At 42.0% G+C, this 27,608-nt stretch overlaps 1 protein-coding gene across 2 annotated transcripts; it reads left to right on the top strand.

Moving 5' to 3' along the window:
• psmd5 (proteasome 26S subunit, non-ATPase 5) lies at window positions 1–25,667 on the top strand. 2 transcript variants are annotated; one of them, XM_068012256.1, is made up of 11 exons: window positions 1–184; window positions 3,077–3,221; window positions 5,568–5,681; window positions 7,058–7,186; window positions 10,391–10,500; window positions 11,955–12,097; window positions 13,757–13,948; window positions 16,503–16,612; window positions 18,054–18,110; window positions 19,544–19,684; window positions 24,962–25,667. In XM_068012256.1, the coding sequence occupies exons 1-11, from the start codon at window positions 12–14 to the stop codon at window positions 25,214–25,216; spliced, it is 1,569 nt and encodes a 522-aa protein (XP_067868357.1). In that variant the 5' UTR covers window positions 1–11; the 3' UTR covers window positions 25,217–25,667. The 2 variants fall into 2 exon arrangements, with proteins under 2 accessions (XP_067868357.1, XP_067868358.1); XM_068012257.1 differs by lacking the exon at window positions 18,054–18,110.
• Window positions 25,668–27,608: the final 1,941 nt, after the last annotated feature.

Below are 27,608 nucleotides of genomic sequence, written 5' to 3' on the forward strand. Positions count from 1 at the left end.
CCCAGACCAAGATGGCTGCCTCCGTTAGCGAGTTGCTGCGGGAGATTGCTGAGCTGGAGGAGCCTCTGGAGGAGCTGAGGAGCCTGAAGACCGCCGTCTACTCGGTGCCCCTGAGCACGCTGAGGGATCTGGCGGCGGGGCTGCGCTTTGGGGTGTTGTTCAGTCTGCTGAATAGTGACGACAGGCGAGTTTGTACTGCGGATCACTGCAGTGAGCTGTTGCTGGGCCCAGCAATGGCTGTAGTGGGGTGGGAGTTGGACACAAACCACTAGTTTGTTGCTCGGTCATTAAGGGTTGTGGCCTTACTCAGAGAAACTGCGGTGTTTTAACACATTCGTGAGCTTTGCTGCATCTACGCACTTCCCAATTCGCCCTCACTTCTGAATACTCCCAAGCATTTTTACACAAATATGGCCAATTCGTTTGTTAAATTTGTATCCAGGCAAAATTATGAGATTGTAGTACCGACATTTGCCTAGGCAATTTGGTTGCACCTTCTCACACTTTTGCCTCTTGGCTAGGTCTTCACCCTCCTAATTTTTTTCTCTGCTTATATATCAGTGAAACTATTTATGATGAAAATCCCATGAAAAAATGCTGATATGATGTGTGTGATTTGCTTAGAAAGTGAGCGATTAGCTTTATTTGGTCTTGAATTTCCGAGAACACATCACTCGGAACAGTTCACAAGAAACCTTGAGACTTTCATTGTAATCAGTTACGTCGACTTGTTTGTTTCAATTGTTATTTTCAATCTTTGCAGCAGTGGTTGTTTTCGAAAGAGGCCCCTGTAAGACTGTGAACCGATTTTGTATACTGATAAGCAGCTTTGACCAATGTTTGTGAGGAGCTTTTTATGAACTGCTGTTTGACAACATCTTGCATTTATATAGTGCCTTTAATGTAGTAAAGTGCCCACGGCACAGCCTTGTGCCCTTGTACACAACAGAAGAATCTACAACTGACTGGAATGATTTGCGACATAAGGAAAGAACTACAGATTTTGTCATCAATCTAAGGAAAACAGCTGTAATAAATTGACCAACACTCAACAAACATCCACCATCATTGATATTGGATTGAATGTCAGACAGATTTTCTTCTGGGGAGCATAATGGTGTTGATCAAAGTGCATATTTGTATCACAGGCCAAATTCTCCATTAGTAGACTGAGCAAGTCTAAGATCAAAAAATTATTAGTTTGCACACTAAAAATCACTCGTATTGTTGTGATCACCTCTCGGGAACAGTGGCAATAATAGATGTGACGTTCAGATAGCCAATAGTTTTTCCAAGCTTATTCTGTATGGTGAACTCAATTGGTAAATGTTCAGTGTGTGCGAGCAGAAAGCACAACTAAAGCTATAAGACACTCATAAGCTGGATGGTACTCAATACTAAGACACCAAGTCGGCTAGTTTGAGATTTGGTTGTTTCAACAGCAGAAAGTGAACATCATTACCAGCAGCAACAATTGGATGTAAAAGATCCCATGGCACTGGTACAAAAACAAGAAATGCTGGAATCACTCAGCAGGTCTGGCAGCATCTGTGGAAAGAGAAGCAGAGTTAACGTTTCGGGTCAGTGACCCTTCTTCGGAACTGGCACTGGTGTTCTCTTGTCCTTATCCCTCAAGCAAAACTACTAAAATCGATTTATCTGGTCCATTATCTGCTGTTTCTGTACCGTATCTTAATATAATTTGGATTTAGGCCTGTCGAATCAGACATGGCTACATATGTACATGTATAATTTTAAAATCTGATCTTTATTCATGACAGTCTTTGAACATAACAGCAAAGCAGCGACATGACAGTGTGAGGACATTGCACTGCATTCCTGCTATAGGGCAACCTTACCAACAGGACACTGTGATTATCTATGCCAAGAGGTTTGTTTCTTCACTGGAGGATTCAGCATAGCTCCCTGTCTGAGTGTAGGTCTTTTCTCTTTGTACTGTGTCATTGCTGTATGACAGCTGTGCTGCAATTTCCTTTCTTTCATCTTTCGTGTGAAACGTGTCTGAGCAGCTGGCACCGTTTTTGCTGGTTTGACAGTCGTGTCCTTACAATAAGAATCCATAAACATTGACTACCTTTCACCTAAAACATACTTTCCCTTTCCGAAAACTCTTAACTTTGGGAAGCTGTCCAAACACTCCAGATATTAATTATCCACTTCAATATATAGTGATTTGAAACAGTATCATGTTTCTCCAACACAAAGATAAACTTTCACACAGTTACAACATGCTCAGTGACCTTCTGATATACAAAAAAAAGCACTGGAACTATTACACTAGCAAGATCTGTCAAAATAACCCTTTCTATTCTGGTTTATTATATTTATTTAAAATTGTTCAACATATCTCAATTGCTGTTCATGGGAGCTTGCTGTGTACTATTGGAAGCAATGTTTACCCACATTATAACAGTGACTTAATTTGTTCTGAAATGTTTCAAGAAATTTTAATACAAAAAACACTATAAATGCAAGTTCTTATTAGTTGTGTGGTTTTGATTCTTTTTGTTTTAAAATGTAACATATTTTGATCAATATAGCTCATTTAAAAATACATTTATAGTTCCCTATGTTTAAAACTTCTAGTTATTCATGTTTTGATCATAAATGCCACACATGAAGGTTCCCCACTGTTTCATTTTTTAGTCAATTCTGGAAAGTTTTGAGTTGAATTCAATAAATCTAGTAATTTGTGTACTGATAACAGAAAATGACCATGAAAGCTGCTAATCTTCATTAAAAATCCAACTAGTTTACGGATTCCACTGGGGACTGAACCCACCACCCTTTCACAATATGAGCCCGTGTGTGACCCCAATCTCAGTTGACGCATTTGATTCTTAATGCCCTCAGGCCTGTCACAGATGGACAGTAAATACTGCCTTGCCATTGTTACCCACATTCCAAAAACAAAGAAAGCTCCAGATGTTTTTACTGGCTATACAGTGTTGTTGCATAATTGATAGCTTACCATGTTGGCACGCAAGAGGAGATTCAGTCTGCCAGATCTAATTTTACTCTGTTTATCTAAATCCAGTTGTCTGTCTTTGTTCAGGGAACAGATTGATACATGTGTTGTCATTCTTGATCGACTTCTACAAGCTTTGGATCCTGTCTACCTGGCGCAAAATTTCAAGGTGGAACTCCAGAAGGGGCTTCAACATTCTGATGACAGTGTTAAAATCCTGGCAGTGTCCCAAGTAAGGTGGAAGTGTGTATTTCTTCAAAAATATCTTTCACTATTAATGTTTTCAATTGCATTTTAAAACTCAATCTTGACATTACCTAATCTTTCAGCCATGGCAGTAACTTTCACGTTGGACCTGTGCCTTTACCTTGGTTTCCCATTTTTTAAAAAAATTTGGAGAAAGAAAAGTCAAGCAGAGCATGTACAACTAATCTAATGGCTGAGACTTTAAATAATCTACTGAAAGTGTAATCTAAAACCATAGTCTATTTTATTTCAGACAAATTGAATGAAAATGATTGCTACTAATTTCAGTGCAACAAAGGCAGACACTTTTTTATTCATTCATGGGATATGGGCATCGCTGGCTAGGCCAGTATTTATTGCCCATCCTTAATTGCCCTTGAGAAGGTGGTGGTGAGCCACCACCTTGAACCGCTGCAGTCCATGTGGGGTAGGTACACCCACAGTGCAGTTAGGAAGGGAGTTCCAGGATTTTGACCCAGTGACAGTGAAGGAACGGCGATATAGTTCCAAGTCAGGATGGAGTGTGGCTTGGAGGGGAACTTGCAGGCGGTGGTGTTCCCATGAATCTGCTGTCCTTTTCCTTGTAGGTGGTAGAGGTCATGGGTTTGGAAAGTGCTGTCTAAGGAGCCTTGGTGCGTTGCTGCAGTGCATCTTGTAGATGGTACACACTGCTGCCACTGTTTGTTGGTGGTGGGGGGAGTGAATGGCACCCCATCTACAAATCATCAAGCTTTGTCCTAGATGGTGTCTAGCTTCTTGAATGTTGTTGGAGCTGAACCCATCCAGTCAAGTGGAAAGTATTCCATCACACCCCTGACTTGTGCCTTGTGGAAGGTGGACAGGCTTTGGGGAGTCAGGAGGTGAGTTACTCACTGCAGGATTCCTAGCCTCTGACCTACTCTTGTAGGTACAGTATCTATATGGCTATTCCTGTTCAGTTTCTGGTCAGTGGTAGCCCCCAGGATGTTGATCGTGTGGGATTCAGCGATCGTAATGACATTGAAGGTCATGGGGAGATGTTTGAGATGGTCATTGCCTGGCACTTGTGTGGTGTGAATGTTATTTGCCACATATTAGCCGAGGCCTGGATATTTTCCAGGTCTTGCTGCATTTCTATACGGACTGCTTCAGTATCTAAGGAGTTGCGAATGGTATTGAATATTGTGCAATCATTAGCGAACATCCCCACTTCTGACTTTATGATTTATGATTGAGTGCCATTTAACTGTAGCGTGGTTACTTGCTTTTTGCTCCTCTCAAGTGCCTACATTTAACCATAGAATATACAGCGCTGAAACAGGCATTCGGCCCAACTCATCTATGCTGACATTTATACTTCACGTGCCTCTCCTCGCATTCCATCTACCTCATCGCACCCTTTCAATATATCTTTCTATTTTCACTTTCATGTTCATCTAATTTCCTTTTGAAGGCATCTAAGCTATTCATCTCAATCACTTCCTGCGGTAGTCAGTTCCACATTCTACCCACACATTTGAGTAAACAAATTTCTCCTTATTTCCCTATTGGATTTATTAATAGCTATCTTGTATTTATGGTCCCTAGTTTTGGATTCTTCCATGAGTGGAAACTTTCACTCCACATCTACCCAGTCCAACCCATTCATAATTTCAAAGACTTTTATCAGGTGATCTCCTAAGTCTTCCCTTTTTGAAAGAAAAAAGGCCTGGCAACAATGTATCTCTCAATTCTCAGACTCTGAGTGGCTGTATCCCAGGCAACCAGAATGCATTCTTTGACTTAGTCTCTGGAGCTTGTTGTCTTCAAGCAGTATGGCTCCTTTTCCAGCCTTAAAGGCACACCGCATTCTTCCCGGGGAAAAAAAACTACAGGATCATAACAATAGCTATAATCTCTCAGTTCTGGAATCAACCTTGTAAAGTTTCTTTGCACTTTCTGCAGTACTTCTATGCCCTTTTTATCATATTGAGATAAGAACTGTACTCAAGTGCAGCCTGACCAGAGTCCTGCACAGTGGAGAGCCAATCCTTGTCTTGTCGCTGAGTTATACATTGGAATTGGCGTGGGCTCTGTCTGCCCCCATTATTGGTAAGGAATATGTAAATAGATTTTTGTTTTTGTTGTCATTCCTAGCAGTTTAACAATATTGCATTGTACTGTTGTGATTTGTGATTTAAAATTTTTTTTTTAGTAAGTACTGTCAAAACTGGGAGCTGAGCGATGTGTGCAGTATAAACTAAAGCTTTATAATACTGAGGTACAACTGCTTGTATATAAAATCTGTATTTTCTTTCCGTCAGAAGAACATGATTCATATTGGACTCATTACTCTGCGTATTAATTTTTCCAGATTGGGCGAATTGTTGAAAATGCAGAAGCAATCCCAGAAATTCTTGGCTCACCTGAGTTGCTCAAGGAGATGATTCACAGCATTGGTGGCAAGAAAATATCTGTTGCAAAAGAGGTGAGGTTGAGTAGAGTACAAGTTAAATGATTGCTGATGTCCTCTGAAAGTTCTTTGGGGTCCAGCATTCCACCACAAGGGGCAGTGCTGTCTCTTGACATGGTTAAAAAAAGTATTCTTGTTAAAAGTGGAGATGCTGCTGTTATAACAAGGTCTGCATGGTGCAAATTTTTGGTGAAACCATAGAAGTTTACAGCACAGACGGAGGTCATTTGGCTCATTGTACCTGTATGGGGTCTTTGCAAGCAAAACTGAACAAATCCAACTGCCCTGTTCTTTTCACACACTCTTTTCCTCTGCCTTTAAATGTTTATTTACTACAAAGTAATGATATTGGCCGGTACTTCTGATGGAGGTGTGGTGGGAAAATTGAACGCTAGGAGACTGAAACCTGGAGGCAAGTCCACTTGTGCACCTTCCTTGTGGCTGAAGACAGATCAGAATTAACAGGCCTGGGAACATTTTCTTTCCACGTGTATTCATATATATGATACCAGTGATTGTCTTCATTGGTCAAAAATGGAACCAATCTGCCCTGCAGTAACTCAGAGGCAGCTATTCCAATGTTCATGCATTTTTGTCAGTTTTTGTTTCTGTTGCCAGTTCCCGATTGGCAGGTGGCCTCTGAGCTTGGAATGGTAGCAAAATGCTTCCCAGGTGAACATTGACTGTGCCTCTGCCTTTTACATTGTGATGGGATGTGTAAGTTTATAATTGGGCCTTTTAATTTAAGTGGTATGGTCCTAAATTTAATGCTGCAAATGTTACTATTACAGAGATGGGAAACAATGCTCATAAACTAGAGGTCATCCAAAACTTTGCTGCCTATGCCCTTGCTTGCGCCGAGTCCCATTCACCCATCATCCCTCTGCTCACTGATCTACATTGGCTCCCAGTGAAACAATGCCTCAAATTAAAAATTCTCAAGCTTATTTTCAAGTCCCTCCATGGCCTTGCCCCTCCCTATCACTAATCTCCAGTCCATATCTGCGATCATCTAATTCTGGCCTCTTGAGCACCCCCGATTTTAATTGCTCCACCATGTCTTCAGCTGCCTAGACCCTAAGCTTTGGACTTCCCTCCCTAAACCTCTCCACCTACAAGAGGTTCCTTGAAACCTACCTCTTTGACCAAACTTTTGACCCCCTGCCCTAATGTTGCCTTAAATGCCTCGGTGTCCAACTTTGCTTCATAACACTCCTGTGAAGTGCCTTGAGACATTTTGTTGCATTAAAGGCACTATGTAAATACAAGTTATATACAGATATGTTTAGCACTATTTGCATAGTTTTGCTTGTCTCGGGTGATGTATCCCGTGACAATTAAAGGACCAAAAGACAATGATAGGAAACTTATTAATATTTCTTTCTCACCAGGCAATCAAATCCCTTTCCAAAGTTGCCCAGAGTAAAGCTGGACTTGATGCATTGTTCATGACTAGTATGCTACAAGATTTGAAAGATGTCATGGGCACCAATGATGTGGTACGATATAGAGTCTATGAGGTACAGTACACCTGTTGGATTTGAGCTCCAAAAGTTTTCTTTTCGATAACATTCAACTTCTGATATATCTTTCATCGCTTTCTAAAGTCTTATATTTTTTGAATGTATCCCAATTCATTTTGTAGCATTCAGTTTACTGCCTGTACTTGTGGTTGTATTTAACACTATGTTAAAAAGTGCACGTTGGTCATGTACTTTTCAAAGCACTCTAGTCATCTACAGTTGTGCACAGCTCCCTTTAAAGAGTGTCACACATCAGGACCCATTATAACCATTATACAGGTGCAAAAAACTGCTTCACTTGAAAAGGTTGCTTATTTTGATTTCTAACTGGAGTTAAAACATTCCCTGAATGCAGATAACATTTTGGAGATGTTATTGAGCCTGGTACTGTTGTGGAGCCTAATTAATATTGGTAGATAATTACTTACCTAGGACACTTCAGAAGTTTGATCATTTAAACTGGTTGTTAATCCAGCCCCATTTGCCTTCACACCATCCAACAGAGGATTGGTTTATGGGGAAAGAATGGAATAACTTGGTCTCTTCAAGCTTGTAAAGTGGTAACTGAGAGGGGACTTCATAGAGGTACCTAGAGAGGTGTTGACTATTAACAAAAGTTCTAAGGCAAGGGGAGATGGATTCAAGCTGAGACAAGAAAAGGTAAATAGAAAAGAGAACACCTTCATTCTGAGGATGATGAATGTGGAATAGCTAGAGTGGAAATGCAGAGTGTTAGAAATTTCAAGAGGACAATAGATTTAAAACTTTGGCAGTCAAGTTCAGTTGAAGAGTTTGAGATATAAATGGGACATAATGTCTGTGAACTTTGAAACTGGTTCAACAGATGGAAATGGTCTTTTCCAGTCCTATACAGCTGTATGTTTCTATATATATCATGTTCATGTTTAAATCCTGCTATGGCCTTGCTCCTCCCTAACTCTGTAACCTCCTCCAACCGTACAACCCTGGAAAACTGTTTCTCCAACTCTTGTGCATCCCCCATTTCCTTTTCCGCACCATGACTTTAGCAGTCTAAGTCTTGACTCTGGAATTCCCTCCCTAAACCTCTCCATCTCTCTCTCTCTCTCTCTCCCTCCTCCTCCAAGATCCTCCTTAAAACTACTTCTTCAACCAAACTTTTGGCCACCTTTGTAATATTTCCATCTTTAGCTTGATGTCGATTTTTGTCTGATTATGTTTCTGTGAAGCGCTTTGGACATTGTTTTTCTACATATGTAAATGCAAGTTGTTGTAATAGTCAGGACAAGTATGGACCGCCTTTACTCGCTGTTTCCGTATCTTTGGCCTCTTTATCTCGAGAGACAATGGATAAGCGCCTGGAGGTGGTCAGTGGTTTGTGAAGCAGCGCCTGGAGTGGCTATAAAGGCCAATTCTCGAGTGACAGGCTCTTCCACAGGTGCTGCAGGGAAATTTGTTTGTCGGGGCTGTTGCACAGTTGGCTCTCCCCTTGCGCCAACTACTAAGTCTCTTCGACTCGCCACACTTTAGCCCTGTCTTTATGGCTGCCCGCCAGCTCTGGCGAACGCTGGCAACTGACTCCCACGACTTGTGATCAATGTCACAGGATTTCATGTCGCGTTTGCAGACGTCTTTAAAGCGGAGACATGGACGGCCGGTGGGTCTGATACCAGTGGCGAGCTCGCTGTACAATGTGTCTTTGGGGATCCTGCCATCTTCCATGCGGCTCACATGGCCAAGCCATCTCAAGCGCCGCTGACTCAGTAGTGTGTATAAGCTGGGGATGTTGGCCGCCTCGAGGACTTCTGTGTTGGAGATACGGTCCTGCCACCTGATGCCAAGTATTCTCCGGAGGCAGCGAAGATGGAATGAATTGAGACGTCGCTCTTGGCTGACATACGTTGTCCAGGCCTCGCTGCCATAGAGCAAGGTACTGAGGACACAGGCCTGATACACTCGGACTTTTATGTTCCGTGTCAGTGCGCCATTTTCCCACACTCTCTTGGCCAGTCTGGACATAGCAGTGGAAGCCTTTCCCATGCGCTTGTTGATTTCTGCATCTAGAGACAGGTTCAAAAACAAGAAATGTTGGATTCACTCAGCAGGTCTGGCAGCATCTGTGGAAAGAGAAGCAGAGTTAACGTTTCGGGTCAGTGACCCTTCTTCGGAACCTAGACCCTTCTTCTAGAGACAGGTTACTGGTGATAGTTGAGCCTAGGTAGGTGAACTCTTGAACCACTTCCAGAGTGTGGTCGCCAATATTGATGGATGGAGCATTTCTGACGTCCTGCCCCATGATGTTCGTTTTCTTGAGGCTGATGGTTAGGCCAAATTCATTGCAGGCAGCCGCAAACCTGTCGATGAGACTCTGCAGGCACTCTTCAGTGTGATATCTATAACGTACTAAGCACTATAAAAGGGTACATTTGGAGCGCTGCTTCAAGCTGAACTGTGGCAGGACGTCAAAGGGGTTTAAATTGGTGCAAAGCAATTTTAGGACGGATGCCAGGAGTTTGCTCTTGCAGTACTTGGTATGGACTTGTGCATAGGTGTGTGGAGACAAAAATAGCTCTGCTTTTGTCATTTTCCTTCTTTTCGTGGCATTGCATCCAAAATTACAGTAGGGGGTGATATAAGTCTTTTGTTTGACAAGGTTATGTGTTCAATCCTTCACATGAAATCACCAATTGCATTGCAGCTGTTTGTGCTGCTTGTACTTTTTTGGTGTTTAATTCATATATGACAGGAACATTATATATTTGTAGTTCCTCTTTTTGGTCTCCCCAGGCAACATATTGACTGCAGTTGAGGAAACCTACACTCTGTCATCTGTTAGTACTACTCTTGATAGGCTGCAAAGAGCTACATGAATTTCCTGTCTTCTGTGTCCCTCCCTTTGTTCCAAGCCCCAAACGGGTAGGAATTAGACCCTCACTTCGTGCAACTGCCATCAGTAATGCGGGAAAATAGGCAAGTCAAACCTACATAGATGTGCAGCATCTCCAGTACCTGGAGTTCTTTAGTGGCGCTGTTTTGTATATAATTTATAGCCTCAAAATATTATGATCTTAGTACACTAAGCGAGCTCATTATTGTGTGCTAATCTGGAGAAAATAGCTTTATTTAATTTTTATTTGTTGAATTGCTGCCTAAAGTAAAGTGACCATTATACATCCAATTCTGAGAGCAACTCTTAAGCTGTGTTGTGTTATTGCCTTGCAGCTGGTGGTGGAAATCTCATCTGTGTCGTCTGTCTCCCTGGGTTATTGCGCTAACAGTGGTTTCATCTCTCAGCTGCTCACTGAGCTTGCAGGGGATGATGTTCTAATCAGGTGAGAAGGTTGATGCTTGTTAAAAATGTGTTGCCTTCCTTTGGAAGGAACCAAATAACTTTCAATTATTAACGTTAAGCAGCAAATTTTGAAGGTGTCTGTTATTTGAATGCAGTCACATGGTTTTGCTGTCTTGCTGGTTATATTGGATCATTTTCTCATTTTGGGCTGAGGGCACTGGATTTACTGGACATGAAGTAAAAGCAGTGCCCAAGGCCAATGGACGAGGCAATACCAAGTCTGGCTTTGGCTTGCTCTGCTACAGTTGTGCCTGCTGCTCACAGAGTAGCATTGACAGAAAACTGTATGAACAAAATCATCCAGCCAACGGGCTGGAGTTCGATTAATTGTAGCAAGAGGAAAAATGGAATTAAGTATCTGAATGTTTTTCTGGCACCAGACAAGCTCACAACAAGGAACTGTCAACAATTTGCCACGAATTGGAAATCTCACTCCAGTCTCAAAGAAACTTGGATTGGGAAATGGAAATGTCACCTTGGTGCAGTAGGGATTAAATTCTGGCTGTAAGAGTTAAAATACATTGTCGGGACAGTGTTGAGCTGACCTGGGAGTGTTGGCTGACACTGGATACCCAGAATTGAAAAATGTTTTCCTCATTGTTCACAGAATCACAGAATATTTACAGTGCAGAAGGAGACCATTTGGCCCACCGTATCTGCACCACTCTTTGAAAAAGCAATTCCCTCATTTCCATTCCCCTGCCTTCTCCCCATAACTCTGCACATTCTTCCTTTGCATATAACTGTCTAATTCCCTTTTGTATGCTTCAATTGAACCTGCCTCCACAAAGAGCTTGTTGCACTTCTAAATAAGGTTGCCTGTGTAAAGATTATTTGATGTTTTAGACACATGCACAGTCAACTGGTTTGAGATGGCCCAAAGAACCTGTACAGTGGGCTGGATAAGGTTAAAGGACAGTGTGGTAATGCATTGGATCACTTGACTCTTCATCACCCTCCCTCCCTTTCCTACCCTGTGCTCACTGACTCACTGGTCTGGCAACGCCTCAATTTTAAGATTCTTGTCCTTATTTTCAAATCTCTCCAAGACCTCGGCCCTCCCCATCTCTGTAATCTTCAGCACTATGACCGTTCAAGTTCTATGCGCTCCTCCAAATCTGGCCTCTTGTGCATTCTCGATTTTCATCGCTCCACCATTAGCAGCCATGCTTTCGGTTGCCTTGGGTCTAAGCCATGGAATTCACTCCCTAAATCTCTTCACCTCTGTCTCCCATTTTAAGGCACTCCTTAAAACCTGCCTCTTTGACCAAACTTTTGGTCATCTATCCTAATACTTCCTTAAGCAACTTGGCATCATCTTTGATACTGCTCCTGTGAAGCCCTTTGGGATATTCTATTGCATTAAAGGCACTATGTAAATGCAAGTTGTAATTAATTGAATTAGTCATTACAAGTCTTTCGATTCAATTTCAGGGCCACTGCTATTGAAATGGTTACTGCACTCGCTCAGAGTCAGCATGGACGGCAGTATCTTGCTCAACAAGGCATCATTGATAGAATCTCAAACATGATCATTGGTGCAGATTCAGATCCTTTCTCTGGTTTTTATCTACCAAGTAAGTAAATGGAATTTTTAAAAAACTTTTTTTTCAACCCAGTCATAAGAGAAATTCACGGACAATAAAGCTCATTCTTCTGGTGATCTAGCTCATCCTGCCTGATGGCCAGCCCACCCAGTTAGCATTCATTTCAATTCTGCACTCCTAATGTTTTTTAACCCAGTTCCTGGTAGATTGTTCCAAATGTTCATCCGAAAGATTTTTTTCCCTTAAATGTATCTATTTAAAATTTACTTTTCATTACCCTTGAAGTACTTGCTCTACTTTCCAAAACAGTGTTTTTAAAAAAATTAAATCTTCAACATGTATTTGTACAAGAATGGTGAGACAGAATAATCCCTCTGCTTCTCTCCTCCTTGAAGGTGCCCTTAAAACCTACCTCTGACTGAGCTTTTGATCACCTGTCCCAATGTCTCCTACTTGGATTCAGTGCCATTTTCTTTAATCTTATTATGCTCCTATGAAATGCTTGTGAAAGATTTACTGTGTTAAAAGCGCTATACAAATGCATGTAATTGTTTTTGTAGTTAATACATTTCTGGCAATGAATTAAAAGCTGTGAATTAATCAAGGAATTCAGACCATATCATATAGCTTGACCAAATTATTCTGATTCACGGATCTATTTTAAGGGACCCTGGGAGCTTCACAGCTAAATGCCATCTCCAGCAGCACTACTTGGCTAAGGAAGGGGGAAATATTGACCAGGATTCCTACATTGGTTGCTTTATAGAGATCCATTGTTCCTCTAAACTGCATGCATGTGCAGCCATGCAACAATCCAGAACAAAATACACAGGGAACAGACAGGCTGAACACAGCCAATGGCGCAGTGGTTAGCACCGCAGCCTCACAGCTCCAGCAACCCGGGTTCGATTCTGGGTACTGCCTGTGCGGAGTTTGCAATTTCTCCCTGTGACTGCGTGGGTTTCCGCCAGGTGCTCCGGTTTCCTCCCACATCCAAAGACTTGCAGGTTGATAGGTAAATTGGCCATTGTAAATTGCCCCTAGTGTAGGTGGGTGGTAGGAGAATTGAGGGAAGGTGGGAATGTGGTAGGGAATATGGCATTAATGTTGGATATAGTATAAATGGGTGGTTGATGGTCAGCACAGACCCGTTGGCTGAAGGGCCTGTTTCAGTGCTGTATCTCTCAAAAAGAACGCGCCCTTTAAGATGCGTGGCCATGCAGCAATCTTAAAGGGACTGTCCAGTGCAACAAATGGGCCGTGCTCAAAGAGAAATTAAAAGGAGCATTGCAGTGACCCCTGTTAGAAAATGGATATGGTTGGTTCTCGGCAGAGAATAGGATTGGATCGACTGGTATCCTCTGTGGGCTTGTTGACTAATTGTATATAAATGATCGCTTGTATGAATGTCCAGAGCCAGGTGTCCCCGGAACATGGATCAGTGCCTTCAGGAGAAGAAGAAAAAAGATGGAATGGGGGTATTCACTCTTTGTGGTTGGTATTGGAACTCTGCTTGGCATCTCCCCATAAAAGAAATGTTGAGATCAGTGACTGGGATTTATGGGCATTAAATCTATTCATGCTATGTATTTGAGCACTGAATGTATATGCATGTTAAAACTGGTCTTGTCATGTTGTTGTCTGGGTATATTTCTCAGTCTGAGCTTGTATTCACTGCTTTCTTTGTAGATTTAGTGAAGTTCTTTGGAAATTTGGCAATGATTGACAGCCCTCAACAGATCTGTGAGCGTTACCCTGCTTTTATTGAAAAAGTGTTTGAGATGATTGAAGGGCAGGAACCAACCATGATTGGAGTTGGTTTAGATACCATTGGAATTCTTGGATCGTGTATTGAAGGAAAGCAAGTTCTACATAAAATGGGTAAACAATGTTATTGCTTCAATTCCCACCTGAACTATCGATAAATAAAATGAGTTTTTTATTTTTCAAGTTGTGTGAAAGCTGTTATATAAATGTTTTTCTTACTAAAATTCTACTTACAATTCACTGCTGTAACGCTAATGTGTCAGATGATGCACAACTAATTTATTTCATCATTCTGATAAATGGAATAAATGCCATTGATCAGCTTATTTACAGAACAAGATTCCCATAACCCATCAGTAGTCTAAAGATTAATTTATAATTAGATTTTTTTTCTCACTTCCATTTAGAATTGTTCGCCATCAATTCTCTTGTGTGTCTCTCTTTGTCTGTCCTATACCACCACCATGATTAATTGCCTCCCAGATGAGGTGACCTTTTTCTCAATGCTGCATTGTAATTATTCACTAGTAGGTGCCACAGAATTTCCCAAATTGATTTGCCTGTGGCTTTTTTTTTTCCAGTTTTGCCCCCTTACTCTTCTCTCAACTCCTGTCCTCATGAATTCATTGACTCACACTGGAGTATGGTTTAATGGGTGCTAGCAGCCCTCTGTTCCCTAATCCAAATGGCCTATCATATGAGCCTTTGCAGTGAGTGCCTGCAGTCTGTGCAGTTGTAGAGGACATCAGAGCCAAATTTTTGTCATCTTTTTGCGGCTGCACTTTCATTTTCTAGCAAGGGATCACAGGACAGTGAACAGGAATCAATCTGTGCTGTTTCCCTCAGTTTATCCACCCCTTAACTAGCTTAGGGGAGCTGTGGCAAATAGTAAAACCCTTACCTGGTTAATATTAGTTAACCCAGCATAGGCCAAGGATGCAAACTTGTTCACCTTTTTAAACCTATGAACAGGATTTTATTTGTGTCAATGTTTTAATTTTGTCTTTAATAACTTGTATGTGTACTTTGTGCAGTAACTATGTTCTGTTGTATGATACTTACAAGACAGTATATTGGAATTCCTGGTACATTTTTGGACTCGCTGGGAACAACCTATTGTGTCTGTGGGGGTGGTGCGGGTGCCAATGTAAGAACAACGCACTGTTTTTGGAGTTGTAGTTTGGCAATGTATCTGAGGTTCAGCTGGATCGGGAAGATGTTAGCACGTTATCTGTTTCAGTTGGCGCATTCCATTGGTGTTCATCCATGTTTGTTCCAAGAAGGATTGCAATTTGCCACAGGGCTAGCAGCAACAGTTAAGCTAGCCAGCATGTTGCAGGCATGGCTCACTGCTCATTGGGTAAGACCAGCAGGCACACATCCAGGTCGGCTTGAATTGGCTTTCTGATTACTACCAGAGAAGAGCATGAGATGTGTTTGTGTGGTCGTATATCCTATGGGCTGGACTCCCTGCCCAGTCACACCCCACCCCCACCCCCTAAACCGCAATGGAAGGGTAGAATTTGTGAAGCATGTGGAAGGTATGGTATACTTGTTATAGTATCTCAAGCTGTCCCTGCAGGTATGAGTTGTGGCAAGCGGGCTCCATACTTTTCTTCTTTGACACCCTGGGAAATGAGACTCGGGTTATCTTTTTAGGCATCCTGCATTGTCCTTGAATCTAGATGCAAATGGAGTGCAAAGACTAGAGACTTTAGGAAAGTGAAGTTATAGTTCTGGGAGCCCCTGTCAAGTTTGCTTAAGTTGGTGATGACTTTCTCGTGCCAGGTTTGGAATGTGTGTGCAGTGAAGATCCTCCTCATCACATATTGGAGTAAGTGCTGATTGTCCATGAAGGAATTTCAGAGTTAGACAGGCCTCTATGCAGCTAATAGCATCATTGTTACGGTTGGTTGTTTCTGTACCCCTTTCTGAAGGGTAAACTATGTAGGTGGTATTTGGAGGGCCCTGACCTCGTGGTGTGGTTGTGCTTTTCGAGAGACGTGCCTCTCTTTTGGAATAGTTAAATTTGTATCCTGAAAGCTAGACAAACTTCATTTTATTTTTAGAAGGTATTGGCGAGCTAACTCTCAGCCGAAGCAGCTCAAGGTCTTTATTAGTAAGTCCTCATTTTCTCAGTACACAATTTCCCCTTCTCATTGTACTGTTGTCCAGACAGAGGCAACTGGGGACGTGCATCAGGTTGTCCTTCATGTGGAAGACACTAGTTTGGAGAAGGTTACAGAGATAAGGAGTGGCAAGGCCATGGAAGGATTTGAAAACAAATCTGCTGTGTTTACCTTTTATACACAAATTTGATTTTTAGCTTAAAGCTGGAAGCATTTGATCTGAGTGTTATTTGCCTGTCAGGTGTAGAGGCCAGAAGATTATGGGGTGTCTCCCATTAATTTCCAGTGAGCCTATCAGCATCATTAGTGGCTAATTGTTCTTCCTGGGTGCAATATCTCCATATCACCTTGCACATAAGGACACATTCCTAGGAACTTGCCTGTGATAGAGATTCTTTGCACTGAGCACTTTACTGCTCACATCGTAACGCCAGTCTGGCTTAAATGTTGCAACACCTGTCATTATTTTTTCCTGATCTTGCACTAAAATGTATAATCAGAATTTAAAGTTATCCCTGTTTTCCCAAATAAACTGTTAGGCAATGCATTCCAGGAGGTTTTGAGAAGGCTGGGTTCCATCTCGTGCAACGCTTCCACGGACATACGAGTCCGCTGCCTCGACACTATTGCTTCTCTCCTCTCACTGTCGGTAAGAATGTAGTAAAAGTGTTGTTACATGTAAGCAAGAGAAAGTTCGAAAGGTTCTGGATTTGAACCGTGGTTGGAGATGAGTTTATATGCCTGCTGTGGTTAGTGCAAGAACAGAACTTAAATTTACCTTGTGGTCCAAAAAAGCATGGGAGTTTGTTTCCAAAACCTCCTGCCAAAAAATGTTCAGGTATTTGCTACTTAATTCATAATCCATTATCTAAAATGAATTACTGTATCTATCTTTTGAAGGTAGCAGAACATATTGAGAGAATGGTTAGTAAAGCATCTGGGATCTTGGGCTTCATAAATAGAGACATTGAGTACAAAAGAAGTGAAGTTATGCTGAACCTTTATAAAGCTCTGGTTAGGCCAGAGCTGGAGCATTGCATCCAGTTCTGTTCACCACACTTTAGGAAGGATATGAGAGTACTTGAAAGGGTGCAGAGGAGATTTACCAGAATGGTTCCAGGGATGGGAGATTTTAGTTATAAGGTTGGGTTGGAAAAGGTGGGGTTGTTCTCCTTAGAGCAAAGGAGATTGAGGGGAGATTTGATAGAGGTGTATAAGATTATGACAGGCTTAGATAAGTTAGACAAGGAAAAACTGTTCCCATTAACTGATGGTACAATGACTAGGGATCACCAAAAAAAAACATGCAGGGGAAAAGTGAGGAAGAACTTTTCTATGCGGCGAATGGTAACCTGAAACTCACTGCCCACAAGAGTGATATAAGCAGAAACGAGCAATGATTTCAAACGGAAATTCGATTGGCATTTGAAGGAAATAAACTTGCAGGGCTACGGGGATCGAGCGGGGGAGTGGGACTGACTGTATTGTTCAGAGAGTCAGCATGGACCCGATGGGCTGAATGGCCTCCTTCAATGCTGTAAATGACACTATGACAATGACTTCGTATATTGCTGTTTTTGCCAAATCAAACTGACATGAATAGTCCACATTTGCTCTATAATATACTATTTACCATTTTTAAAAAAATGCTCATAACAACAGTCTCCAGTGTCATCCCTTGTTTGAAAGAAGTGTACTGAATTCACATTGCCAAGAATGGTAGACAGGAAGATGTATTTAGTTACATATTGATGTTCCTTAGAATCTGTACTTTAATGTTATTGATTTAAAATAGCCCAGAAGCGTGCTTTTTGTGCAGCAATTCCCCTTCAGAGTGACATGGAATGGGGAATGTTGCTAATATAGTCAACATGACCGTCAAGCTTCAGGTCGCTGTCACTTGATTGGGTCTCTCTTTCAGTCAGTCACGCAATGGATCTTGTAAAAGTTACTTCCACCTGCTGAATGCTGAATGGGAGGAAGAGAAGTGGAATAGATTTTAAACTAGAAAAACATAGGAGAAAAAAATTAGACTAGAGTTTTATCGGCTGGAAAAATAGTAAAATTACATTTTTAAAACCTAAAACTAGGACAGAGGGAAGAGGAGAGCACAAGAGAGAGAAAACGGAATGACTGGGCAAACACAGGTAAAAGTGTTTATGTAAATTGGTTTTAGTTGTGTTGGGCGAGTGTTGCAGTAATAGCGATCCCTGCTGTTTTGAGTAGTTTTATCACTGATATTGCAGCAGGAGAGATTTTAGTGTCACAATGTGTAAAGTGGAAACAAAGCCAGGAAGCAAGACATTTGCCCCCTCTCTCTTCCCCCCCCCCCCCCCCCAACCAAAAACCTTTTGACTGTTTGGGGGTTAATAAGTCATAGCAATTTGAAATGTAGTTTAACATATAACATACTGTGCTAAATTCTGATCTCCCCGCTGTCTATCAAAGAGTAACAGGTGTCAGACATCTCCAGCTACTGATAGCAATATATAGAGTTACTTACCCAGTAGCAATCCCAGATCATATTCCATGTTAAATGTTCATAGTGAATTATATTGGGTTGTTAAGATTCTGATAAATATTTGTAATGCGAGCTCCTCTGCTTGATTATCTCAGTTGGGAAGAATATGGGATAAAGATGACCAGAAAAGCTTCCGAGGGCATGTTAACTCTGCAGAAAACGCAGTCACCATCAACAAAGGTGTGTGTTCTACAAAGCTTGTAGCCATGCAGTGATGACAGACTGTAGTCATGCTGTGGAGAAATCAGTCTCCTAGCTCCTATACTCTATAGAGGTCAGGGTGACCATGCTGGTTTAGGCTGGCCTGCTCCATGCCAGACTGAACATCCTGTACAGTGTTGCAGAGCTGTGTCCAGGACATCTGTGGTCTGTGGAAAGAGCTTCCTTGACTTTTTAATGTACTTTCAATGTTTCATATTTAAAATTCCTGAATAATTGGGTTAAATTTGTATGGTAGTCACTTTATCAATTCCACTTGGTTGTCTGGTACCTGAAGCTTGGAGGTGATTGCAGATTAGTATCTCTGAAAACAAGGCTGCATTGATTGGGTTTATTTTGGACTTGTACTAGTGATCGCTCTCTCGCCTTTATCTGAAGTATTTGTGTGATTAAAATTCGCAGTTTTTCCTACACGCAGTTTTGAAATTGCCCGGTGTGTGTTGTATTGTGCCTCAACTAATTCTTTATCTATGTCAGCAAACACAATCTGGAGAGAACGATTGACCCAAGGTGAGCTTTTCATTTGGAGCAGTTCCTGGTGTGTCGCAGTCCACTGGATTTTCCTTTTCTAATTTATGGCTAGAGTGTTGCATTAATGTATATGCACACTGGAATGTGTAAAGCCTATAATACTTTCAAGAAGTATTTCCCATTGAGTGTTGGGTCTACAAAAAGTAAAATTGCTACAATATATTCTGCTGTCTGTGGTCTGTCCCACTTCTTCAAAGCATACTCCCGTTGAGTATCTCTACCAGTGTAGCATTATAATCGGAGGTTTCACTACGGTTCTCTGACTTTATTTTATGCCATTGCTGTTTTACTTTTCCATCACTGTCACAGAATGACCAGCAATCAGAGGACCTTCTAAGGATGACCGAGTCCTGGTTCCAAACTCTGCACAGCCACCCAATGGAAGCATTCTGTAGTATGAACTCCCAGCCTTTCCCAGAGGTTCATATTGGCGCGTTAAAGGTCTTTACTGTGAGTATTTTATCATTGGCTTGAAAAATCTTATTTTTTATTTTTCTTAAAATGTTTAGGCGCCTGGCCTAATTTAAAACTCCAGGCGTCAGCCGTGTGTTTAGGGGTTGAGCTGAGTGGTCCACTAGATTAAATATAGGCATGTTTGTTTGTTAGCAATTTTCTGCTGATTGTGTTGTATTTTCACAATTAGTGAAAGCATTGGAGATACAAATCAAACACAGGGGAATACCCAGTGCCTGAAAAAAATGCCCTAAATCTCAATTTTTTTTTTAATGTTATGAAACCCATTGTACAGAACACCTTACAACTGCTGTTTTGTTTTGAAAATGTGTGTTTTCTGCAAGATTTTATTTTAAAATATTACAGCAATATTTTTAGGGAAGGCTCTTGGGTTTATACATACTACTGTCTAACAGGGCACACATTGTTGCAGTTTTTCTTCCAAAATATGCTTAAGAAGGGGCGGCACAGTGGCGCAGTGGTTAGCACCGCAGCCTCACAGCTCCAGGGACCCGGGTTCGATTCTGGGTACTGCCTGTGTGGAGTTTGCAAGTTCTCCCTGTGACCGCGTGGGTTTACGCCGGGTGCTCCGGTTTCCTCCCACAGCCAAAGACTTGCAGGTGATAGGTAAATTGGCCATTGTAAATTGCCCCTAGTGTAGGCAGGTTGTAGGGAATATGGGATTACTGTAGGGTTAGTATAAATGGGTTGTTGTTGGTCGGCACAGACTCGGTGGGTTGAAGGGCCTGTTTCAGTGCTGTATCTCTAAATAAAAAAAAATAAAAAATGAGTGGGAGAGCCATACTGATAGGGGATTTAATCGTAAGGGAAACAGACGGGCGTTTCTGTGGCCGCAAACGAGACTCCAGGATGGTATGTTGCCTCCCTGGTGCTAGGGTCAAGGATGTCTCAGTGCGACTGCAGGACATTCTGATGGGAGAGGGTGAACAGTCAGAGGTCGTGGTACACATTGGTACCAACGACATAGGTAGAAAGAGGGATGAGGTCCTGCAACAAGAATTTAGGGAGCTAGGTAGCAGATTAAAAAGCAGGACCTCAAAGGTTGTAATCTCTGGATTACTCCCAGTGCCACGTGCTAGTGAGTATAGGAATAGGAGGATGGAGCGGATGAATGTGTGGCTGAGGAGTTGGTGCAGGAGGGAAGGCTTTAGTTTCCTGGATCACTGGGTCTGTTTCTGGCAAAGGTGGGACCTGTACAAGTTGGACAGGTTGCACCTGAACCAGAACGGGACCAACATCCTTGCTGTGAGGTTTGCTAGTGCTGTTGGGGGGGGGGGTTAAACTAATTTGGCAGGGGGATGGGATACAACGTGGAGTTACAGTTGGGGGTGATGCACAGTCAAATATAGAAGAGAAACTGAGTCAGTCTGGAAGGCAAAGCAAGTATAGACCTGTTAAGGCACAAGTGAAAAATGCAATGCTGGATTGCATCTATTTTAATGCAAGGAATCTTACTAGTAAGGCAGATGAATTGAGGACATTGATTAGCACATGGCATTATGATATTGTTGCTATCACAGAGACATGGTTGAGGGAGGGGCAGGACTGGCAGCTCAATATTCCAGGGTATAGAATCTTCAGGCATGACAGGGGAGGGGGTAAAAGAGGAGGTGGCATTGCACTGTTGATCAAGCAGTCAATTACTGCAGTAAGGAGGGATGATATCTTAGAAGGTTCTTCAAATGAGGCCATATGGGTAGAACTTAAAAACAAAAAGGGGACAATCACTTGGCTGGGCGTGTACTACAGGCTCCCAAACTGTCAAGGAGAGATAGAGGAGCAGATATGTAGGCAAATCTCAGAGAGGTGTAAAAATAATAGGGTAACAATAGTAGGGGATTTCAACTTCCCCAATATCAACTGGGATAGTCTTAGTGCAAAAGGCTTAAAGGGGGAGGAATTCTTAAAATGTATACAGGAAAGCTTTTTGAGCTAGTATGTAGATAGTCTTACAAGAGAAGGGGCGGTACTGGACCTAATCCTAGGGAATGAAGTCGGACAACTGGTGGAAGTGTCAGTGGGGGAACATTTCGGGGATAGTGACCATAACTCGGTAAGATTAAAGGTAGTTATGGAAAAGGACAAAGATGGGCCAAAAATAAAGGTACTGAATTGGGGGAAGATGATGAAACATGATCTGGCCAAAGTGGACTGGGAGCAGCTACTTGTTGGAAAGTCGGCATCAGATCAGTGGGAGTCATTCAAAGAGGAAATAGTGAGAGTTCAGAGCCAACATGTACCCATTAAGGTGAAGGGTAGGACCAACAGATCCAGGGAACCCTAGATGTCAAGGGATATAGAGGATTGGATCAGTAAGATAAAGGAGACTTATGGCACATTCAGAGTGCTGAAAACAGTGGAGGCACTAGAGGAGTATAGAAAGTGTAGGGGGTACTTAAAGTAATTAGGAGAGCGAAGAGGGGACATGAAAAAACATTGGCGGGCAAGATAAAGGAAAATCCTGAGGCGTTTTATAAGTATATTAAGGGCAAGAGGATAACCAGGGAATGAGTAGGGCCCATTTGGGACCAAAGTGGCAATCTGTGTGCAGCCAGAGGACATAGGTGAGCTTTTCAATGATTACTTTTCATCTGTGTTCACTGTGGAGAAGGACAATGTAGGTGTCGAGGTCAGGGAGCGGGATTGTGGTATACTTGAACATATTAGCATTGAAAGGGAGGAAGTATTAGCTGTTTTAACAGGCTTAAAAGTGGATAAATCCCCAGGCCTAGATGAGACGTATCCCAGGCTGTTATGTGAGGCAAGGGAGGAGATTTCAGCGGTTCTGACACAAATTTTCAAATCCTCTCTGGCCACAGGAGAGGTACCAGAAGATTGGAGGACAGCGAATGTGGTACCATTATTTAAGAAGGGTAGTAGGGATAAACCAGGTAATTACAGGCCAGTGAGTCTACCATCAGTGGTTGGGAAACTATTGGAAAAAATTCTGAGGGATAGGATTAATCTCCACTTGGAGAGGCAGGGATTAATCAGGGATAGTCAGCATGGCTTTGTCAGAGGGAGATCGTGTCTGACCAACTTGATTGAATTTTTTGAGGCAGTGACGAAATGTATAGATAAGGGTAAAGCAGTTGATTTAGTCTATATGGACTTCAGTAATGCTTTTGATAAGGTCCCGCATGGGAGATTGGTTAAGAAGGTAAGAGCCCATGGGATCCAGGGCAATTTGGCACATTGGATCCAAAATTGGCTTAGTGGCAGGAGGCAGAAGGTAATGGTCGAGGGTTGTTTTAGTGAGTGGAAGCCTGTGACCAGTGGTGTACCGCAGGGATCGGTGCTGGGACCCTTGCTGTTTGTAGTGTACATCAATGATTCAGACATGAATATAGGAGGTATGATCAGTAAGTTCGCAGATGACACGAACATTGGTGGTGTCGTAAATAGTGAGGAGGAAAGCCTTAGATTACAGGAGGATATAGATGGGCTGGTAAGATGGGCGGAGCTGTGGCAAATGGAATTTAATCCTGAGAAGTGTGAGGTGATGCATTTTGGGAGGACTAACAAGGCATGGGACTATACAATGGATGGTAGGACCCTAGGAAGTACAGAGGGTCAGAGGGACTTTGGTGTACTTGTCCATGGATCACTGAAGGCAGCAGCACAGGTAGATAAGGTGGTTAGGAAGGCATATGGGATACTTGCCTTTATTAGCCGAGGCATAGAATATAAGAGCAGGGAGGTTATGATGGAGCTGTATAAAATGCTAGTTAGGCCACAGCTGGAGTACTGTGTGCAGTTCTGGGCACCACACTATAGGAAGGATGTGATTGCACTGAAGAGGGTGCAGAGGAGATTCACCAGGATGTTGCCTGGACTGGAGCATTTCAGCTATGAAGAGAGACTGAAAAGGCTAGGGTTATTTTCCTTCGAGTAGAGAAGGCTGAGGAGAGATATGATTGAGGTTTGCAAAATTATGAGGGGCATTGATAGGTTAGATAGGACGAAACTTATTCCCTTGGCAGAGGGGTCAATAACCAGGGGGCATAGATTTAAGGTAAGGCGCAGGAGGTTTAGAGGGGATTTGAGGAAAAATGTTTTCACCCAGAGGGTGGTTGGAATCTGGAATGCACTGCCTGAAGAGGTGGTAGAGACAGGAATCCTCACAACATTTAAGAAGTATTTAGATGAGCACTTGAAATGCCATAGCATACAAGGTTACAAGCCAAGTGCTGGAAAATAGGATTAGAATAAGAACAAACAAAGAACAGTCCAGCACAGGAACAGGCCATTCGGCCCTCCAAGCCTGCGCCAATCTTGATGCCTGTCTAAACTAAAACCTTCTGCACTCCCGGGGACCGTATCCCTCTATTCCCATCCTATTCATGTATTTGTCAAGATGCCTCTTAAACGTCACTATCGTACCTGCTTCCACCACCTCCCCCAGCAGCAAGTTCCAGGCACTTATCACCCTCTGTGTAAAGAACTTGCCTCGCACATCCCCTCTAAACTTTGCCCCTCGCACCTTAAACCTATGTCCCTAGTAACTACAATAGTTAGGTGCTTGATGGCCGGCACAGACACTATGGGCCGAAGGGCCTGTTTCTGTGCTATATAACTCTATGAATGTATGAGTTCCTATATTCAGTAAGATTTACAATATGATTCAAGCTTCAGATTTGACAGCAGTTGTGTAATTGAAGTACGTACGGTTTTGAAATAGTTTTTGTATTTCATTCAAATCGTATATTTTTGTAATAAAAACAGAAAATGCTAGATACACTCAGCAGGTCAGACAGCAGCCGCAGAGAGAGAAACAGAGCTCAAAGGTCATCACCCTGAAACGTGATCTCTGTCTCTTTTGGTACAGATGCTGAGTGTTTCCAGCATATTTTTGTCCTTCGTCAGATTTCCAGTATCCACATTATCTGTCTTTTTGTTTTAAGATATAATTTTGTAAATTATTTACTGGTTCCCAGTGTTGTCAGCCAAAACCCTCAGCCCCTTGCATCAATTTAGTTCCCAGTTAGAATCTGTCATTTTTAATTACCCAATGCATAATATTTTAAACTGTATGGATTATCATCTATCCCACTTAAACACTGACGGTAACTCTCTCCCAGCTTTGTTCCTCGTTACTCTGCTCCCCTCATGCGTGCACTTTAAGCGTTTAAAATAAGGGTTGGATCTTTATCTGTTCTCAAACAGGCATTCTTATTAAGTTGAAAAGGCTGTCTTTATTGCTGTAATTGATTTTTTTTTCATGACTTTTCCTCCATTTCGCTGGAAATGTAGGCAATTGCTAGCCAACCTTGGGGCCAGAGGCTGATGATCAGCACGCCAGGATTCGTGGAGTATATTGTTGACAGGTCAGCTGAACCTGACAAACCCTCAAAGGATGCCAAGTTTGAACTGGTAAAAACTCTTGTGGATTCCAAGACGATAGCCGAAATTTTTGGGAACCAATATTACCTACGACTCCGAGCCTACCTGCGGGAAGGCCCTTATTTTGTGAAAGCAGTTGCAACAGTTGCCGTAGATGGAGAATAATCGTCTGAACCTGATCATTAAAGACGATAATGGAAAAATATTAAGTCTTTAAGTTACTGAACCTTTGTAAAGACATGCCACAAGAAGCTTGATTTCAAACAGAAGCTTCAATCAAGTGGAATTTTCAAGTTGTTTAAACACCTTAACCTTTCCCTTCCAAGCTATTAAGCAAATCGTAGAGAATGGTAAGATAAGCAACTCGGAATATTATAAGCGCCTGTCAGATTTCAGGCCGGAACGATATATTTTTTCATAGTGTCCACTTGACTCTTTCCAGCTGTAAATTTAAGTTATTTAGTTAAAAATAGCTTTTTAAATTTGTAAAGTGAAGTCTACAATTTTCTCGCAAGGTCGGTGCCAGTGCAAGGCATCAGTCACCAAGTGAGTTACAGGAAACTTTACATAGCTAACATGCACGCAGCAAGTTTCAATTAAAACATGATTTTTGCAACCTGTGACCTTTTGTTTTGTTTAGAGGATAATGGAAAGCATTGCACTAGAGTTTGTGGTGTCGAAAATAATCATGTGCTTCCTGGGGTTAGAAAAATTGCAATTTCAAAGGTAGGGAAGTGCCTGTTTAGTACAGTGCTTTCTTGTATTGAGTTCAGTAGTAAGTGAATCCAGACCAAATTTCTGCAGACCATAGTTACCATGACTGCTGGATTTCACTTTGGTTTTAGTGAAGTTCCAGGATGTTTGTTATTTTTGGATATTTGGAAACTGGATTGCACCAAAGTAGAAAATTACAAAAAAAAAAATTCTGAAACGAGGTGAAAAACCAAGACCACTAGCGCTGAACACCAATCAAGCCAGAAGCGATGAGCTACATCAAGAAACATTGGTTGGCTGGTGCCACATTTGGGCATTTAACAGATTTTATAAGGGCGGGAAGGCTGAGGGATTGTTGCTGTCTGCAAAGGGTAGTCTAAACAGGACATTGGCACATAGGCCCTTACTAGGAATAATCAGCATGCTTGGATTGCTTATTTTTCTCCATCTTCCACCCCCCCCCCCCCCGCCCTAGCTACTTATGTTGTCTTGCCCATGTTGTGTGGAGTATAATCTTTATCTGTCCTGTAGCTGCAGGAATATGGTGACAACGCAGGAAGGTGGAGTTGAGGTAGATTGGCCATGATCTGAGTGAATGCTGGAGCAGGCTCAATTGGCCTGCTCCTCCCTTCCCACTGAAAAAAATTCCAACATTGCTGATACTACTGGTGTTCTTTTCCTCATTTCAAATTCTATTGCATAATATATTTAACCCCCATCTCAACACCAAGAAATTAAAGAATTATATATTCCACGTGCAAATATTTTTGTGAAGGGTGTGTCCTGAGCCTGACGTGCTCAGTATCTATTGAGAGAGATTTTTACCATAAACTTTCCTCTTTTCAAAAAAAACTTATTTAAATACTTCCTGAAAGATGGGGACGCTAAATTGTATCCCTGGCCCTGATTTCTGCTGCTGCCTGTGTGCGCGCGTGTACATCTGTGTATGTGTTGGTCTGTGGGAGAACGCGTTGAGTTCAGGTGCAAAGGCTCACCATAGCACAACAGCCTGCCTGCACTTATTAACAAGATTCAACCATGAAAAAAATGGGCACTTAGCATAGCACAGGAGAATGTTGACACCTGTGAGACTACCTTAGCAAGAGTTGGAGCATTCAATAGAAGAGGGAAGAAAATGTACATTTTGCTATTTTTTTTAAAAATGTGCATTGATATCTGGAAGAGAATTGATTTGTGATTTTTATATAAAGCTTTTGGAACATTTTCCAATATGAAGTAAAAGAAAATCAGACAAATTAACCCACCTTAAATGTATCATGGGTGTAAGCCATACTACCATAAAGCATGCAAAGTGACCTTGTTGTAATTTGCATACTGGAGATAAAACCAAACTTGAGTGTTTTGTTCTTGGTTAACTATTCAGGACTTTTTAATATCACACATAATATGGTGAAATAAGTGCCTCTGCAAACCTACCAATGTCTTCACCAAATCAGAAATATCTGCAGTATCAGTATTTGTGTTCACTTTTTTTCTCAAATGCATTTTTGCAAGGAAGGAGCTGAGAAAATAGTGCAATACCCTGAGGTACAAGAGGCTGTGCCATGTAGGCACAGGATGTGGATTTATCTTTGCTTTCCTGCACTCATTTCAGTTCCAAGTCAATCTTGCATCAGTGAAGAGATGTGAGCCAGAAGCCAGGTGCTTCCCTGTGAAGGGCAAGCAAGCCATGATGAAAGGTCTGGCAGCTGCTGGTTTAACAGTAGGATTGACAGAGCTGTCAAGAAGCCAACCTGGCCAGTAGGAGACATGGAGAAGGGTTGAATAACCTCTTTAAATGAAAATAAACTACATATTAACTTCAAAAATAAAAATGAAACTT

Source organism: Heterodontus francisci, chromosome 32, assembly GCF_036365525.1.
Source record: "Heterodontus francisci isolate sHetFra1 chromosome 32, sHetFra1.hap1, whole genome shotgun sequence".
In the NCBI taxonomy this organism is placed as follows: domain Eukaryota; kingdom Metazoa; phylum Chordata; class Chondrichthyes; order Heterodontiformes; family Heterodontidae; genus Heterodontus; species Heterodontus francisci.